The sequence below is a fragment of the Rhinoderma darwinii genome, chromosome 11, assembly GCF_050947455.1.
Source record: "Rhinoderma darwinii isolate aRhiDar2 chromosome 11, aRhiDar2.hap1, whole genome shotgun sequence".
NCBI classification, from domain to species: domain Eukaryota; kingdom Metazoa; phylum Chordata; class Amphibia; order Anura; family Rhinodermatidae; genus Rhinoderma; species Rhinoderma darwinii.
This window is the reverse complement of record NC_134697.1, coordinates 41,641,781-41,658,998: the sequence shown is the minus strand read 5'-3', so window position 1 is coordinate 41,658,998 and position 17,218 is coordinate 41,641,781. Positions and strand designations below refer to the sequence as shown.

Here is a 17,218-nt window from a genome sequence, read left to right as displayed (position 1 = left end):
TTGCCATGTACAATGTCCAGTGAGAAAAATATTCAGCAACTCATACAGATTTCTCAATTTTCTTGCGTTGCAGAATATTTGTCCCATAGGTTTACATGGTAAAGTTTTCCGCAGCGTAAGAAATACATTGCAAATGTACAACTTGTGACTGCACCATTAGCGTTTGCAAATAATCCTTCGTAAATCATGTAAGAACATGACCATTGAAAGTCTCGTGTCTTCCACAAATCCCATATTACATCATTTGGTAGATCTTGTTTTGCATTACCCTTGTTTTGGCATCAATCTTGGATCCTCGATCAAGAAGAAGTTTCACCATGTTACCATTGCCTCTCTTGGAAGCCACGTGTAAGGGAGTAATGTCATTCTAAAAAAGAAAAAAAGAAAAAAAAGAGCATAAAATTATTTCTATATGTAAAGTCAAAAGGTATAACGTGTATTACAGGCAGCATATTTAATAACTAAAGTAAAGAAGGATAAAGTGAAAACCACTGGCTTCAGATTATATAGAAGCATGGCCTACGCTGCAGAAAAGTCATTTGGAGGGAGATACTGCCATCTAACTTGAGTTAGAAATCTTAGCAGTGCCAAGAATCGAACATACTACGGAGATACTTTTGTGCTCTTTTATGGAAATATTGTTTTAATGTCCCTGTTTTTCTGGGACTTATTTGATCGGTGGGGGTCCAACGCCTGTCACCTTCACCGATTAGTTAAATAAAGGGCCACATCCTTCATTCAGCTGATCAGCGAGGGTGCTGGGAGTCAGACCGACCACCAATCGAATACTGATGGCCTATCCTAAAGATAGAACATTATTATTATAGTCCCGGTAAACCCCTTTAACTCATATGCTTAAAAAATATATGGGATTTTATACAAACTATAGACCTCCAAGGTGACTAGTAATATTCTTAATAATTTACAGCGGGCGGTATACTATTTCTTACAACCCATCAAATGTCTTTGAAAAATCCTCTTCACATTTGTCAATCAATAAACACTATTGGGAAATTTATTGTTGTATTTGCATCACATTTCTGGTGTTAAAGTCACAAATTAAGGTGAACGCCACGTTTGCAAAATAATTAGCCACTTGTTGATGCTTTACGCTTATCTCGCCAGTTTTCAAGTGTTAAGAAAAAGGGTGGGGTTTAGCGAGGGTGGGGCAATCAAATTGACTATAATTTACTCCAAAAATTGGCGAAAATTGTGGTGCAAATGTACGACTATTCATAGTAGGCCTAGATTTCAATTGCTTTGCATGGACAGCCAAAGATGCGCCAAATTTATTAAGAGGTGTGTGCCTTAATCCAACGTGTTTTGGTTTTAGACTGATGTATAGAACACCAGTCTAAATAAATCTCCTTCTATTTCATTCACATGAAGAAGTCCTCAAAGAGTTTCTGCCTCAAATGAAGTGTGTTTTATAAGGTATAGTACATTTCCTCATCTGCTGTAGAACCTCTTTAAAGTTTATAGAGGGGAGTCCTCTATTCTCTTTCAGGATCCTCATTTCCTGGCCAGAACAGAGTGCCTTTACCAAGATCATCTCTCGCTCTGGAGGACCTTTCCTCTCCTGCATTACACAGTCATCACGCTGATGTAAATGGGTCACTGAGACTGTGTAATGCCGAGTTCCCCCTGTGGTGGCACTGCAAGGAAACTGAACACTTACTGCCAGGTTTTCCCACAGATTACAGTGGATTGCAGAAGGTCCCAGCAGGGGGACTTTGTGATCAGGGACCCATCCAACTTGTTAGGGTTGTCCAAAGTGGAGGACCCCTTTAAGCAAAGAAAGATTCATCTCATCACTATCTATTAGTGGAGAGTGAATTGTGTAGGAGGAGAGAGATGGAAGAAGGAAAGGAGCACAGTCCAATATATAGCAACCTGACTCACCCCATTATATAATCATGTTCTAATGTCGTAACACAACAATTATAAAGGTATTATTAATGTACAGGGCAATAAAAATTCACTATCAAAATTTATTACGTAAGATTATATTCCAAGTATGTAGTTATGAGCAATTTTGTAACTAATAGAAGTGTAAAATCCAGAAGTAAGTCTTTAGTGTTTGTAGTTACACAGCGTATTCTCTGAACTATAAACTATTCATGTATTTTTAATATAGACAAATCAACTGCAGTGCAGAATATGGTTGTACGTTTTCCTTCAGGTATGTTACTTCTGCTCTACTTCTTGCATATTGTCACTTTTTCTCACCTAAACTGACCCAGAATTGGGGAACTTGCACCCACGCTTTCCATTGTTACAGGGACATGAATATTAGTTTATTACTGCTTCAGATTTCGTTTTTTTTCCCAGCCTCAGACATCTGCAATTATCAAGTCCTTGAATACGAGCTTTGCGTGACCATCGCCATTAGTCTGGGGCAGTTTTGATTTGATCAGTTGCAGAGTTGAAAATCAAATTTTTAGCACATTCCTGTTTAAAACGGACTAACAGCTCCTACTTTTAAAGGAATTTTTGTCTAAAATTAAAAATCCCTAATAAATATCAGTCCTCTTCTAGAGAGTTGCTTCACCTGTCTTATTTCAATTTCTGAGAAACCGTATGTCTGTCTTTAAAGGGTAACTAAACGTTTGACAAACTTCTGACATGTCATAGTGACATGTCAGAAGTTTTGATTGGTGGGGGTCCGAGCACTGAGACCCCCACTGATCGCTAAAACGAAGAAGCGTCCGAGCAGTGAGACCCCCACCAATCCCTCAAACGAAGCGGCAGAAGCGCTTGTGTGAGCGCACAGCCACTTCGTGTCTGTTCTGCTTTTTCCAGAAATCAATGTATCGGAGTGCGGGCTCAATAGAAAGTCTATGAGCCCGTACTCCGATACATCGGCTTTCCGGAGAAAGCCGAACAGACATGAAGCGGCTGAGCGCTCACACAAGCGCTTCTGCCGCTTCATTTGAGGGATTGGTGGGGGTCTCAGTGCTCGGACGCCCACCAATCAAAACTTCTGACATGTCACTATGACATGTCAGAAGTTTGTCAAAGTTTAGTTACACTTTAAATGGTCCCCTTTTCAGGACCTTTATCTATTAGCAAGAGTGGAAAGTGGCTAAAAAGAAAAATGTAGGCTCTTGCCATAAAGGACTTGGCATTGGGAACTGTGTAATGCTTCATTTCTCCTGTGGTGGTGCTGCAGGGATACTGTACATTTGGAGCCTGACATTCCACAGATTATAACTGATCACTAGGGGTTTCACACTGTGATTAGCTTGTTGTTGGGGGACCCATCTACCAAAACAGGGACAACATCTTTAGGTTCCATATTATTTTAGTGTTTTTTCATCCATATTATTACTATTCTAAATATTATGCCCAATATTTCAGATACAAATAAGTACATAGTAGTGATTCAAGGGGGTATTACCATCTTACACATTTATAGCATGTACACAGGATATGTCATAAATGTGTGAAGAAGGCGGGACCCACCGTTGGGACCGTCACCTATACATATTACGGGGATCCTGTGACCCCTGTTCTGTGACGCTGCTCTCCCCAGATGCTTCAATGGAGAGGTCTATGGACATTATAGAAAGAGCCGAGCTAGCATTGGGACCCGCACCTTTTAGGCATTTATGGTATATCCTGTGGATATGCAATGAATGTTTAACATGGGAACACCACTTTAAAATAACGCTCCATTGATTTAGAAAAATGAAGCCATAATATGGCCTTCAGCAGAGCATGCTGCTTATTCTAAAATACGCACTATATTTACATATGCAGTCCTATAAACATACGACCATTGATTAATTTTAGCCCCGATTTAATGTTACGTCTGCTCATTTCTACTTTAATGCCCTTGTCACTTCTATGTCTTACTGTGCAATACATAAACCTTTATTTTGGTCATGTATTATGTTGCATTGATATGGAAATGCTGAAATACGCATATATAACAGTAAGCGCTGAAATTTTCACTAAATAGTTACCCATGTTGTTGCTTTGGAATTCCACAGTGGAGGAATTCAATAACTTTGTGGCAGCCCTTAATGTAAACGATCTAGGGCTCAGGTTCACATGTGAAATCAGTGATCAGGAATTATCTTTTTTAGAGCTTAAGATAATCAAAACTAAGGAAGGCGCAATACGTACAAAAGTACACCGTAAGGAGACTGCAACCAATAACTTCCTTCAATGGAACAGTTGTCACCCTTATCCCCTCAAACGAGGGATCCCCAGAGGCCAATTTATGAGGGTACGCCGGAATTGTAGTTCAATGGACGATTTTGAGTTACAGGCACATGACCTCACAAACAGATTGAAGGAGAGAGGCTTCCCTAAGGGGGTAATTAGAAAGGCCTATGAGGGAGCGAGGGATGCAGATAGGCAGAGTCTTTTAGTCCCTAGACAACGGAAAGAGGAAAGGGTCACGAGGCTCATAGGTACTTTTGACTCCAAACAATCTGAGATCATGGAAATACTCAAAAGGTACTGGCGTATCCTAGGTGCTGACGCGGACCTGGCGGATCAGATAACACAATGGCCTTCAGTTACGTTCCGTAGAGGTAAAAACATTAGGGATAGGGTGATGCAGAGCTGTTTTGACCCTATAATACAAAAAGGCACTTGGTTGGATAGGCAGATACCGGGCACACATAGATGCGGTAGTTGTAGAGCCTGTGACTTTATCCAAAGTGGGAAAAAATACAAAAGTGTCACCACCAAGATTGAGTATAACATTCGAGATTTTGTAAACTGCAAAACGGCTGGTGTGGTCTATTTAATTACATGTCCATGCCCACTGAATTATGTGGGCAAAACGGTGCGGCAGTTTCGGCGCTGGATTAGGGAACATGTTGGAGATGTCACAAATTCGAGAGATACGTCCATATCAAAACATGTACATGCAAAACATCAAGGCAGGGCAGAATGTTTGAAATTTCAGGCAATTGAACTGGTACGTCCTCCTAAACGGGGAGGGGATTGGGATAACCTCATTCTGCGCAAAGAGGCCCAATGGATTTACGGACTGGCTTGCGTACAGCCTGAAGGTTTAAACGAGCAAACAAATTATACCGGTTTTATTTAAATATACAATCCAGTTAAAGTTACAGGATCTGTCGGTCCTCTAGGTAGGGGTATGGCAATTCAATCCTAGTCCAAGCACAGTTACTTGCAGTATACCATTCAATAGTAACAGGCATGGTAATTCAGTCCAGGAGGTTTTCAAATATCTAAAGTGTGGTTGACATTAATATCGTTTCTCCATTCATACAGTATTTCCAGGGTAGGTGCTCCTATCGTGGCAGTCCAATTGCGGTCTTGAGCTGATCCGCAATATGTATCCAACTTAATATTGATATACTCTATCCTTGAATAGTATGAGGCTCTGTGCAGCAAGTAGATACTTCTACAGCCTCCCATCGAGTCTGCACGTTCTGTGGAGCTTACGATGTTGCTTCCGGGTATGTCAGCTGACGGCCGGGAGTCACATGGTTGAGCGTCACGGATGTGGTGGGCGAGTGTGATTGGCTGGTTCGTAGTATGCCGCCGAAGCCAGGGGGAGGAGTATCCAGTTCATAGTAACTCAGAGTCCTGTAGTGAAGCATGCCGCTGACATCTATGCGTGCATGCTTCCGTGTTGTGCAGTAGAATATCTGCTGCTGAAGAAATATCGCTGGCATCCTGGCCAGACTGACCAAGCTACAGACCCCTGATGATAAGTATAGAAACGCGTAGGGTCGGGTTAAGTGAGGGAATTTTGCGTAGGGGGCAGTGGCATTGTTGTGTATCCTTAACATCAGGAGATTTAGGTGCGGTTTTCTGCAGGCTCCGGTGTGTTTTAGGGTCTAAACCACTGTTACACCAATGTTCAAACGCTGATTCCATATTTGATATCTCTGTTATATACCCAGTCATAGAGGGTTCGCAAACGAATTAGGACTTAGGACTTAGGAATTAGGAGTATTTGTTTAATACGTTTTTAAAATACACGGTTGGGCTTTTCACAGTGGTGATTGTACCCCTGTTTTTAGATAGCTATGAAATAAAAGTTATACATTTTACTCATTTATCACTTCAGTGAATTTCCCATGTTTATATAAACTATCTTTTGATAAGATACATGTTTTTTTGTGTAAAAATGTTTTTTTTTGTTAATATCTTTATAAATTTTACTTGCGAGGTGAGGGGCATATGTAGACTTGTCATCTTGTTGCAGCCTTAGCGTCACCTGGCCTGCAACGTCATCCCAGGAGGTGGGACTACGCGCAGAGAAGAGGGAGGGGGTAAGTATGAACGTTTTGTTTTTTTTTTTTCCATCTCCGCTCCGCAGCGGATATTCTGCTGGAAAAACGCACCACAATGTGGTGTCATTTTCCGGACTGCATTCCCTGCGGTGTTCAGAGCTTATACGCTGGGCAGCTTAACGCAGTGTATCCGCCCTTAATACGCTGTGTGTGTTCCTACCCATAATGAAGACAATGTTTACCAATATTCAGAAATGGATAACTGGAGGACCTATATTTATGGGGGAATTTTTTGTATTTTCCAAAAAGGTCAGAAAAATTTGACTTTTGTTCCAATTGACATGATCAAGACAACTAAAAAGCAATAATGGAAATGGAAGGTATCTAGTTTGTAGATTTAGCTGGTCACTATGAACAGTCCCCTATAAATAGAATACAGACCCTTGGTCGTGTAACTTCTTCCTAGAAAATAAATAGGCTGCATACTGTATATATGTATAAAATTCTAGGAACCTGAAATTGGATTTTCACCATGTGGTGACTTTGATTTTGAAAGCATCTACTGTACCTGAAATCTATAATAAATATTAATTACAACTAAAAATAAGACAGTTCTTGTATCTGCCATAATCTAGTGACGAAACAAAACCTCCATTTCCATCAATCAGCAAGGATACATTAAGCTAAATCGCTTAGGTTGTATGTCAGTCACTAATAATGCTTCTATAGCATTACAGCAAACATGAGTCAGGTGATCAATAATGTTTCACGTCGTCACAGCACAATCCCCGGGTTTTCTTTCCACAGCACCTTACGGTCATGTACATAGCTGGTTCTGCAAAATCCATATAGGAATTTAGCAATGGTACTTGCCCTGTCCTATACGCTTTTTCACAGCTAATGTTGTAGAATTCATATTTTTTTTGTAGAATATAATAATATAATAAATACATAATTCTTGGTACCAACTCACACTTAGCACTAGTTGACATCTAACATTGTGTTTTAAAGAAGAAGTTTCTAATTTTTATATAAATGTAGAGTTATCATTGTCTAATGAAATGTTCCGCAACTTTCTAACATTTTTTGCATTTTAATTCCTCACCTGTTTCAAGATCTCTATTAAAAGGTTGCAGAACATTTTATGATCCGATGAGTAAATGTTATTTACATAAAATTTGAAAACTCCTAATATATAAAGATACTTTCCTCATATAGCAGCCAGAGCTGCGGCCATTGCAAGATAGATAGAGCAAGAGTATAAGCTGCCACCTTCTACATCAAGGTCAGCTGATTTTTCTTATGTCTTCTTGGTTTATATGTAAACTAGGGTGTTGTTTATGCTACCTATCACATATCACCAGTGCACAGTTTGGGGCAGTGGCGTACATAGATTAGTGGGCTTCAGAGAAGGGATCGAACTGGGCCTCTCATCAGGATGCCAGGTTTTGAAACCCAGGACGCAAGGGTATGGGGTTTATTTTCCCGTCCACCCACCCTTAAATGACACATGGGCCAGTTTCCCACCTGCTCGTTTGCAAACAATGTAGGTCTTCTGGTGGAGTGAGTCCTGCATATGTTCTCGTCGTCTAATGGATAAGGGAATGGGAATAACCAGAACTAGATCCCTTATTCTAAGGGCCCATAGCAGTTTCATGGGCTGCCTGTATGTATGTATGTATGTATGTATGTATGTATGTGTGTGTGTATGTATGTATGTATGTATGTATGTATGTATGTATGTGTGTGTGTATGTATGTATGTATGTGTGTGTGTATGTATGTATGTATGTATGTATGTGTGTATGTATGTATGTATGTATGTGTGTATGTATGCATGTGTGTATGTATGTATGTATGTATGTATGTATGTATGTGTGTATGCCCTTGGGATGAAGTTCTCTCTAAAGAAATAAAAAGTATTATAGTAAGGAAAATACAACAAAGCAACCTAAACGTATGAAAACAAAATGTAACGCTACGTTTTATAAATTGTATGCTTGATGAGAATGTAGTAATTCATTATTCATCTGATACTTGATTGTTCACTTACTCTGGCAGTGAAATCCACAGCTGCGCCCCGGCTTATGAGCAAAGTTGCCACGTTAATGTTCCCATAATGTGCGGCTATGTGGAGGGGTGTAAAGCCACTCTGGAAAGACCAAACAAGAGCAATGTGAATTTTATAGATTGGTTAATGTGAGTAACGTAATATATACAAGCAGTATCAAAAGCAAAGGCAATAACATTCAAAATCTATTGACAGACGCAAAACATTAGCGGACACCTGATCAATATTCTTGTCTCTGCTGCATTTGTCTCATAGGTGAACACTTAAACCGTCAACATTACTGAGAACCTATTTTAACATCCATCATCTTCTGTAGCCCAGCACAGAAAGTTTACACATTACTAGTTTAATGTTTAAAGGGGGTTTCCAAAACTGTAACAACGATGGCCTATCCTTAGGATAGGCCATCAATATCATCGGTGTAGGCCTGACTCCCAGATGATCAGCTGAATGAAGGGGCCACAACTAAATGTACAGCGCTACGTCTGGATAAGCATTGAAAAGGACGGGGCACTCGATTGAGTGCTGCATCCCTTTATTCAGCTGATTGGACCCCCCCCCCATATCAGATATTGATGGCCTATCCTCAGTGAGGCCATAAATATTACAATGTCAGGAAACTTTTATAAAAGGTAGATCCAAGCACAGCTTTAAATGTTACTTAAAGATATCTGTATAATATTTATTTTAGTTTAGGTATCTGTTTTTACTTTATGTTCCGATAACACCTGATCAGTCTGGTTGAACTGGCCCGCCAGAGCATCATCCGATTGCCCCAAGCTCAGACCTAAAAGGTACAGCAGAAGACAATCCCATTTGGAGCTGTCTTTGGAGACAATCATTTGCCACTAGGGTCTATTTCTTATGGGTTGATTAACAAATAACCTATTAGACTTTATTGATGATGTGTCCTGTGTGTGCAATAATAATTTTTTTTTATATGCAATTAAAAGTTTTCAATAGCTGTCACATGACAAAATACCCAGTCAATGACTACAAGCAAAGATCATGAAAACCACCAAGGAATTTATACACAGTCAATTAGGAAATTGTGTAACTTTTCTTTATACAATTATGTTGTATTTGCGGAAATTTTCTAAGAACCATTACAGAAAATAAGAATGCCTTTTTAAAAATATGTAAATATTCACATGTAATGACTTAATTGTGTAAATCCTCGAGTAACATATGTCAAAAATGTTGCTTTCTGTACCAATGTAATAAAATCTGTATCCTGAATGATCATGTCTGTGGTATAAATTATGAGAACAGTTCTGGATCTCTGCCCTTTGACAACATTCCATTCCATCCTACAACATTACCCTATATGCATTTTTTCCATCATGCACTAGAACAGCTGAGTTTTTGGCATATATAGATAAATGTAACATGTCTTGGGTAACCTCATTTGTGTGCCGGGGCATAGGCATAGCTATACATGGCACAGAGGCAGCAGTCATACCCGTGCCCTGGTGCCTGAGTGGGCTCAAAGTCCCTGTGCCACCTGAGAAGACACCATTTCTATAAATGGCACATGGCAGGTGGGGGGCCATTGTAGATTTTTCAGTAAGGTCAAGGTGTTTTTAGCTTTTGTTTGTGAGACAGGATAAAAAATTGCTTATGTGATCAGTGATCTGCAACTTGGGAGTTGTAGTTTCATAACAACTGGAAAGCCACAGGTTGATGATCACTTATATTTTAATAGTAAAAATGCTGGATGGGTTATGAATACTGGAGAATGAACATGCAGGGTATACAACAACCCAGATAGCACATAGGAGTTCATTATGTCTGTAAAAGTTGTGCTTCTCTATATGTATGTGATAATATATTTCACATCTATAGATGAGTTTATTAAAGAAGCACTCTGGAGAAATCTCTCCCCCTCGGTTTCTAAACTTGATTATGTGAAGGGTATTAATAGTAATCCTCTTAAAGTTAACTGCTTTGATAGGGGCTGCCGTTTGGGCACGTGACCCGCACTATGACCATCTGAACCCTACAGCGCCGTCTGTGTGGATCGGAAGTCAGTCTCTATGCGAGGCTATAAGATCCTCCATGTGAGTCTCATCAGCTTGCATAGCGAGACTGGCTTCTGGTCCACAAAGCAGATGAAGTAGGATTTGGGTGGTCAGAGTACAGGTCACATGACCAAACAGAGGCTCGGAATGGAGCGGCTAACTTTAAAATAAAGTGCCCGGTAAAAGGACTGCTATCAATGCCTTTCACCTAATCAAGTTTAGAACTGAAGGGGGGGGGGGGGATCCTGACAGAGTGTTTCTTTAAAGGCTATGTACATCTTTGAAACCAAATTTTTTTTTTCTATAAAACAATGTTTTAGGGGATTTTGTTATAGGGGATTTAAATCAACTTTTAAAAAATGTTTTTACTTTTTACGATACAGCTTCTTTGTATCCTGGAACTTCAAAAAGTGAGGAAGCAGCACTCCAAAAAAAAAGTGGATTTATTCACCAAACATTCATTGCAACGTTTCACCTTCCCAATGAAGGCATTTTCAAGCTTGAAAATACCTTCATTGGGAAGGTGAAACGTTGCAGTGAATGTTTGGTGAAAAAAATCCACTTTATCTTTGAGTGCTGCTTCCTCGCTTTATGAAGTTCTATGACACAACGAGAGGTCGCTCCTTTTGAAGCTGTGCACCTGCAGTATGGTTTTCCTACTACAGTGCTGCTCCATTTATTTATTTTGCTTTTTGTATCCTGTATACATAGAAGATACATAGTGTCATCAAAGCCGATTCCGTCAGGTCAGCTGGACTGACGGGTCGGCTGAAAGCTGGTCATGCGTGTCTCTGACCAGGATCCAGCTAATAACAATCACATCTAAGTTCATCAACTTAAAAAGTAAACATTTTTTTAAATTAAAGTCAATTTAAAAGTGGCTTTAAAATCACCTAAAACATTGTCTTATTAATAAAAAAAATTGGGTTCAAAAGTCTTCAAGATCAGCACCTGAGTGCAAAGTTTTTAACAGGCTGTATGTCAATCCCCTACATGTGATCTGTTTGTTTTTCCATCCGTATACTTTAAAAAGCATTAAGACCCTTTAGTTGTTAATTATTCCCTGTATATATTATATGTAATAGAAAAATCCCCTATAGATACATAAGTGTGATGTCATATCATTTACAGCATGTGATCTATTGCGTATTAGAATTTTCAGACCAATATCATGCAATCAGTCTTCAATTCCTCCTTTAAACAATGTTTCTAATAAACTAGATGCAATTTGTAAGAAGGTAGCAAACATTTTAGCCATGCTAGCTGATAAAGGGCTTCATAAGTGAGGGTCCGCCAAATTCCGGTAGAGATCACTGGTTTGCTGACACCAGTGCAAGTGTCATGCAGAAAAGCCTAATAGAAAAACAGTCTAGAAAGCAGTGTGTCAGGACTGTCTGCAGCTCAGGACCAAGCCAATAAAATATTTACGAGGACGTCACAAGTGTTATATGACATGCTGAGAATTTGTTGCTCTGTTACAGTTCTTTACCGCAGACAGCCCAGTTTACAGTATTGCCTCCTATTGCACATGCTACCCTATAGTCTAAAGCAAATCAATACTACATAGGAGGCAATACGAAGAAGAAGAAGAAGATAAGGAGAAAGCAGCAGCAGTGCTAAGGTATGAGCAAGTGACTGCGTGTACATATATACCTCTGTTGTCCTATTCACCATCACCTATGTTTACACATTGGGAAGCAAAGAGGGGGAAAAGAATGAATGGTTAGTCCACCACTGATGATATGGATGACGAAGATTTAAGGATATTGATATTAGTATGGGATGTGGGGTGATCACAAGGCAGGCACAGAAGGGAAGTTACAAAGATAAGTGTTGGTAAGTAATTCTTCATGCCTTATAATGCAGGTTAGACAAAAATGATGTCCGTCCACATAAATGATCATGGTGTGACATTATACTAGATTAATAATAAAGGACTATACAAACATATTTAGCTTGTCCCTATGGCGCTAGCTATACTTTATTGAAACCAAAATTTTAGAGTTGTCATCTAAGAGCTACGGAGGATGAAAAAAAATGGGCCATTTAGGATGGTACATTACAGCACATAGCTGAGGGTTGGCACATATTGAGGTTGTTTATAGAATACATCGAGGTTCTGCTGGGTAATGGAACAATCTGGACAGACTTTATACAATGCTGGCTTCCAGTGGGGTGAAAATTTGATGGTAGTTTTGTGACAGATCGAGACCTGTATACCCAAAGGCATAATATTATGTGGAGGTCCCCTTCCATTTTTTATCAGAAGAGCAGGGGAGAATAACTAAAAAAACAGATTGCAGGTTATATGTGTTAACGGGGCCTTACAGTGTTCACCTATCAAATTTAACACAGATTTTGACGTGGATTCTGCACTGAAATGCACATAAAATCTAGCAACAATCCCCTCCCATACATGCGAGTGGGAAATCCGCAAATACTTATTTGCGTTGATTCCACAAGGTAAATCAGAAGATTGTAAATCTGCTAATTTGGTTAATACTTAATGGGAAAGTTCATTGATGTGCTATGTTGGGGAAACTCCTTCAAACCAGTAGGTGAATGACATGTGGCATAAGTTAATGAATGTCCTTGTACTTTATATAGAAGGGCATGGGTCACATAGGGTTACTGATATATGCCAATACCAGTCTACCATAGGTTGAATCACTGGGAAAAATATTACTACAGTTGTGTAATATGCAGAATACCTCTAAATAAAGTATGGACTATTGTGCCAGCCCATCATACATGACTCGTCTGCCTTACAAAAGTATATTTTGCAAATCTAATATGCCTGCAAATAACCCCATAGACTACTAGAGCTGTTGGATTAGGTTTTCTATAGCTTTTTATAATGGACTAACCTCCACTAAAATTATTGACCATGTCTGCAATACTATATCATGTACAATGTGTTCCTCCTGTATAATTATATATGGGTCTCCTATAATAAAGTTTTTGCATTTTAGCAGCGCAGAAATTCTTGTGAGAAGATAGTGTTGGCACATGCACTGCACAAATTAAAAGTAGATCATAAGAAATAAACTTAACTGGCAACTTAAAATTGTGCCCATACGTTTTTAGAGGAGAATGACTGGGTAAACAAAAATGTATCTTGGGTGGAAGCAAGGGAGATAACATGACTAAAGGAAGGAAGGAAGGCTTGCAATGCTTCTTTGGGAGATGCTATGCAGGCAGATATTGACTTTATTATAACATGCACACTATTGTCTATTAGGTCTACATAAAACTGACAAACCTTGGATTCCACATCAGCATTGTGGTCATTCTGCAAGAGAAGAGCTGCAGCTTTTGTGTCATCCTTCCGGGCAGCAATGTGAAGAGCCGGCAGCCGGACTTTTCCTTTTGTGTCATTTTCAAGAAGAAGAGAAACCACTTGGTCATGACCCTGTTGAAGGGCAACTGCCAGAGGTGTAAACCCATCCTGAGGGAACAAATGCGTTTAATTCAACTTAAGAAAAAAATAACCAAATAGTAACCAAACTGACTATTAAACTTGAGACGTCTTTGACGTAAAGCAGCGATTGCTAGAACAGGAACTATAATCTACACCAGGGGTCTCAAACATGCTGCCCCTGAGGCTGCCATCTGCGGCCCGCGGGACACAGAGACACTAGTATAGGCTCTGCTCCGGGACACGGTGGAATCCCCTGACATCGCTGTCCATATATAGACAGCAATGTCTGGGGCTTCCCCAGAGCCAGAGTCCCAGGCAGAGCGCTAGTATCCGGGACTCAGGGGCTTCCCCAAAGCCAGAGTCCCAGAGCAGAGCGTTAGTAGTGCTCTGCCCGGGACTACGGCTCTGGGGTTGCCCCTGACCTCACTGTGCATATATGGACAATGATGTAAAGAACAGAGCTGGAGTCCCAGGCAGAGTGTTAGTAGCGCTCTGCCTGGGACCCCAGCCTCCGTTTGCCCTGACATCACTGTCCATATTTGGACAGTGATGTCAGGTCAGGAGCAGAGCTGGAGTCCTAGGAAGAGCGCTACTAGCGCTCTGCCCGGGACTCCAGCTCTGGGGTTGCCACTGACATCTCTGTCATATATGGACAGTGATGTAAGGAGCAGAGCTGGAATCCCAGGCAGAGTGCTAGAAGCGGCTCTGCTCCGGGACTCCAGCTCTGGGCAATGAGGACAGTGATGTCCGTGGCTTCCCCAGAGTTCAGGAGCAGAGCCCTTTACTAGTGCTCTGCTCTGGGACACCGGCTCTGGGGTCACCTCTGACATCACACTCTGGTCCAGTAGGATCCCCTGACGTCACTGTCTATGATCTAGGAAAGAGAGCAAAAAACACGGCGCCACATGGTGCAGATCACAAAATCATAGGAAACAAGGAGGACACAGACAAAATGATAACTGCTCACCTTTTGGAGTTGTGCAAGGGCAGGCACAACTTTGGTAGAAGGTGACAGTATAAATGTGATGGAGCTGCAGCTTGGTTCAAAATCCGGTCTCCTGAATGGGAGAACCGCTAAAATAGTAGGTCAATTGTGTTGAAAAAAGGAACCATCGTGTAGCGCTGCTACCATCAAAGAGAGACCACAAGAGTAACGATAATTAAGGATTTATTGTAGAGGCTACGCGTTTCAATGGAAAACGGGCGTCTTCATCAGGCCAAGAAAAATATTTTTCTTGGCCTGATCAAAACTCCCGTTCGGCGTTGAAACGCGTAGCCTCTACAATAAAACCTTTATTATCGTTACTCTTATGATCTCTCTTTGATGGTAGAAGTCACTGTCTATGGACAGTGACGTCAGGGGCTCCTCCAGCAGAGGAATCCCCGGCCAAAGCGTCGGCAACACTCTGGCTGTGGATTCCACTCCTAGAGGGAGCCCCAATGGAACTATCTACTGGGGGTGTGTGTGGCACTATCTACAAGGGGTGTGTATGTAATTATCTACAGAGGGCACTGTGGCAGCACCTACAGAGGGCACTGTGGCAGCACCTACAGAGGGCACTGTGGCAGCACCTACAGAGGGCACTGTGGCAGCACCTACAGAGGGCACTGTGGCAGCACCTACAGAGGGCACTGTGGCAGCACCTACAGAGGGCACTGTGGCAGCATCTACAGAGGGCACTGTGGCAGCATCTACAGAGGGCACTGTGGCAGCATCTACAGAGCGCACTGTGGCAGCATCTACAGAGGGCACTGTGGCAGCATCTACAGAGGGCCCTGTAGCATTATCTACAGAGGGCACTGTAGCATTATCTACAGAGGACACTGTAGCATTATCTACAGAGGGCACTGTGGCATTATCTACAGAGGGCACTGTGGCAGTTTATGGGTGGGTGTGTGGCAGTATTTACAGAGGACACTGTGGCATTATCTACAGTAGGCACTGTGGCATTATCTACAGAGGGCACTGTGGCATTATCTAAAGAGGGCACTGTGGCATTATCTAAAGAGGGCACTGTGGCAGTATCTAAAGAGGGCACTGTGACAGTATCTAAAGAGGGCACTGTGGCAGTATCTACAGTGGGCACTGTGGCAGTATCTACAGTGGGCACTGTGGCAGTATCTACAGTGGGCACTGTGGCAGAATCTACAGAGGGCACTGTGGCAGAATCTACAGAGGGCACTGTGGCATTATCTACAGAGGGCACTGTGGCATTATCTACAGGGCGCACTGGCAGTATCTACAGAGGGCCCTGTGGCATTATCTACAGAGGGCCCTGTGGCATTATCTACAGAGGGCCCTGTGGCATTATCTACAGAGGGCCCTGTGGCATTATCTACAGAGGGCCCTGTGGCATTATCTACAGAGGGCCCTGTGGCATTATCTACAGAGGGCCCTGTGGCATTATCTACAGAGGGCCCTGTGGCATTATCTACAGAGGGACGTGTGGCATTATCTACAGAGGGCCCTGTGGCATTATCTACAGAGGGCCCTGTGGCATTATCTACAGAGGGCACTGGCAGTATCTACAGAGGGCTGTGGCAGTATCTACAGAGGGCACTGTGCCAGTATCTACAGAGGGCACTGCGGCACTGTGGAAATACAGAGGACAATGTGGTACTATCTAAAATGGGGCTGCCCAATCTTGACATTCGTGTGTCTGCCAAACACTGCCAACTGAGACGCCGGATTGAATTTAACGACACAAACTCGAAAACTGGATTGTTAAAATAAGCACGTGGAGAAAACGCGCAAATTTCCATTAAGGTTAATACCTAGCGGTATTATTATAGTAATGTAGTATTGTTACAGTAATGTAGTATTATTATAGTAATGTAGTATTATTATAGTAATGTAGCATTGTTATAGTAATGTAGCATTGTTATAGTAGTGTTGTATTATTATAGTAATGTAGCATTGTTATAGTAGTGTTGTATTATTATGGTAATGTAGTATTGTTATAGTAATGTAGTATTATAGTAGATCAAATAACTAATTGATTAACAATAATTTTGTATTGTATCAAATTTGAAAGAAATGCGGCCCGTCAACTTCACATTTTTTCTATATGTGGCCCACTTACCTGGCCGAGTTTGAGACCCCTGATCTACACCTAGGGAAGAAACTAAAATATTGGGGTAGTTCCATGCCCCCAACTTTCATTAAATGGACAACACTTGTATACTTGTAACTACTGCCTCCTGACATTGAGGTATAGTGCACCAGTCAGGCAATGACTAACATATTATTTGCTCATATAGCAGTAAACTTTATTACAATAGAAAATGTTCTGCATATTATATCTAAAAACAAGTCCTTAAATTACAATATATCCTATTTGAAGTAAAACAGCATCCATAAACAGTACGATGAGAGTATATGCACAGTATCTTTGCTGTTGTCACAGGGACTTTGTATCTGGACATTATCTTACCATGGCATAAAAAGAAAACCGTTCAGTAACCATTTGCCCAAGTAC

General features: G+C 41.1%; 1 protein-coding gene across 17 annotated transcripts in view; it reads right to left on the bottom strand.

Moving 5' to 3' along the window:
* ANK3 (ankyrin 3) overlaps positions 1 to 17,218 on the bottom strand; it is a 520,456-nt gene that overhangs the window by 157,321 nt on the left and 345,917 nt on the right. For 12 of the 17 annotated variants that reach the window (XM_075841157.1, XM_075841158.1, XM_075841153.1 and 9 more), the window contains 4 exons: positions 13,581 to 13,766; positions 11,972 to 11,995; positions 8,280 to 8,378; positions 269 to 367 (listed from right to left, as the gene is read on the bottom strand). In XM_075841157.1, the coding sequence (XP_075697272.1) occupies positions 269 to 367; positions 8,280 to 8,378; positions 11,972 to 11,995; positions 13,581 to 13,766 (408 nt within the window). The remainder of the gene's footprint in view (positions 1 to 268; positions 368 to 8,279; positions 8,379 to 11,971; positions 11,996 to 13,580; positions 13,767 to 17,218) is intronic. The other 5 variants (XM_075841155.1, XM_075841161.1, XM_075841162.1 and 2 more) reach the window with 1 other exon arrangement.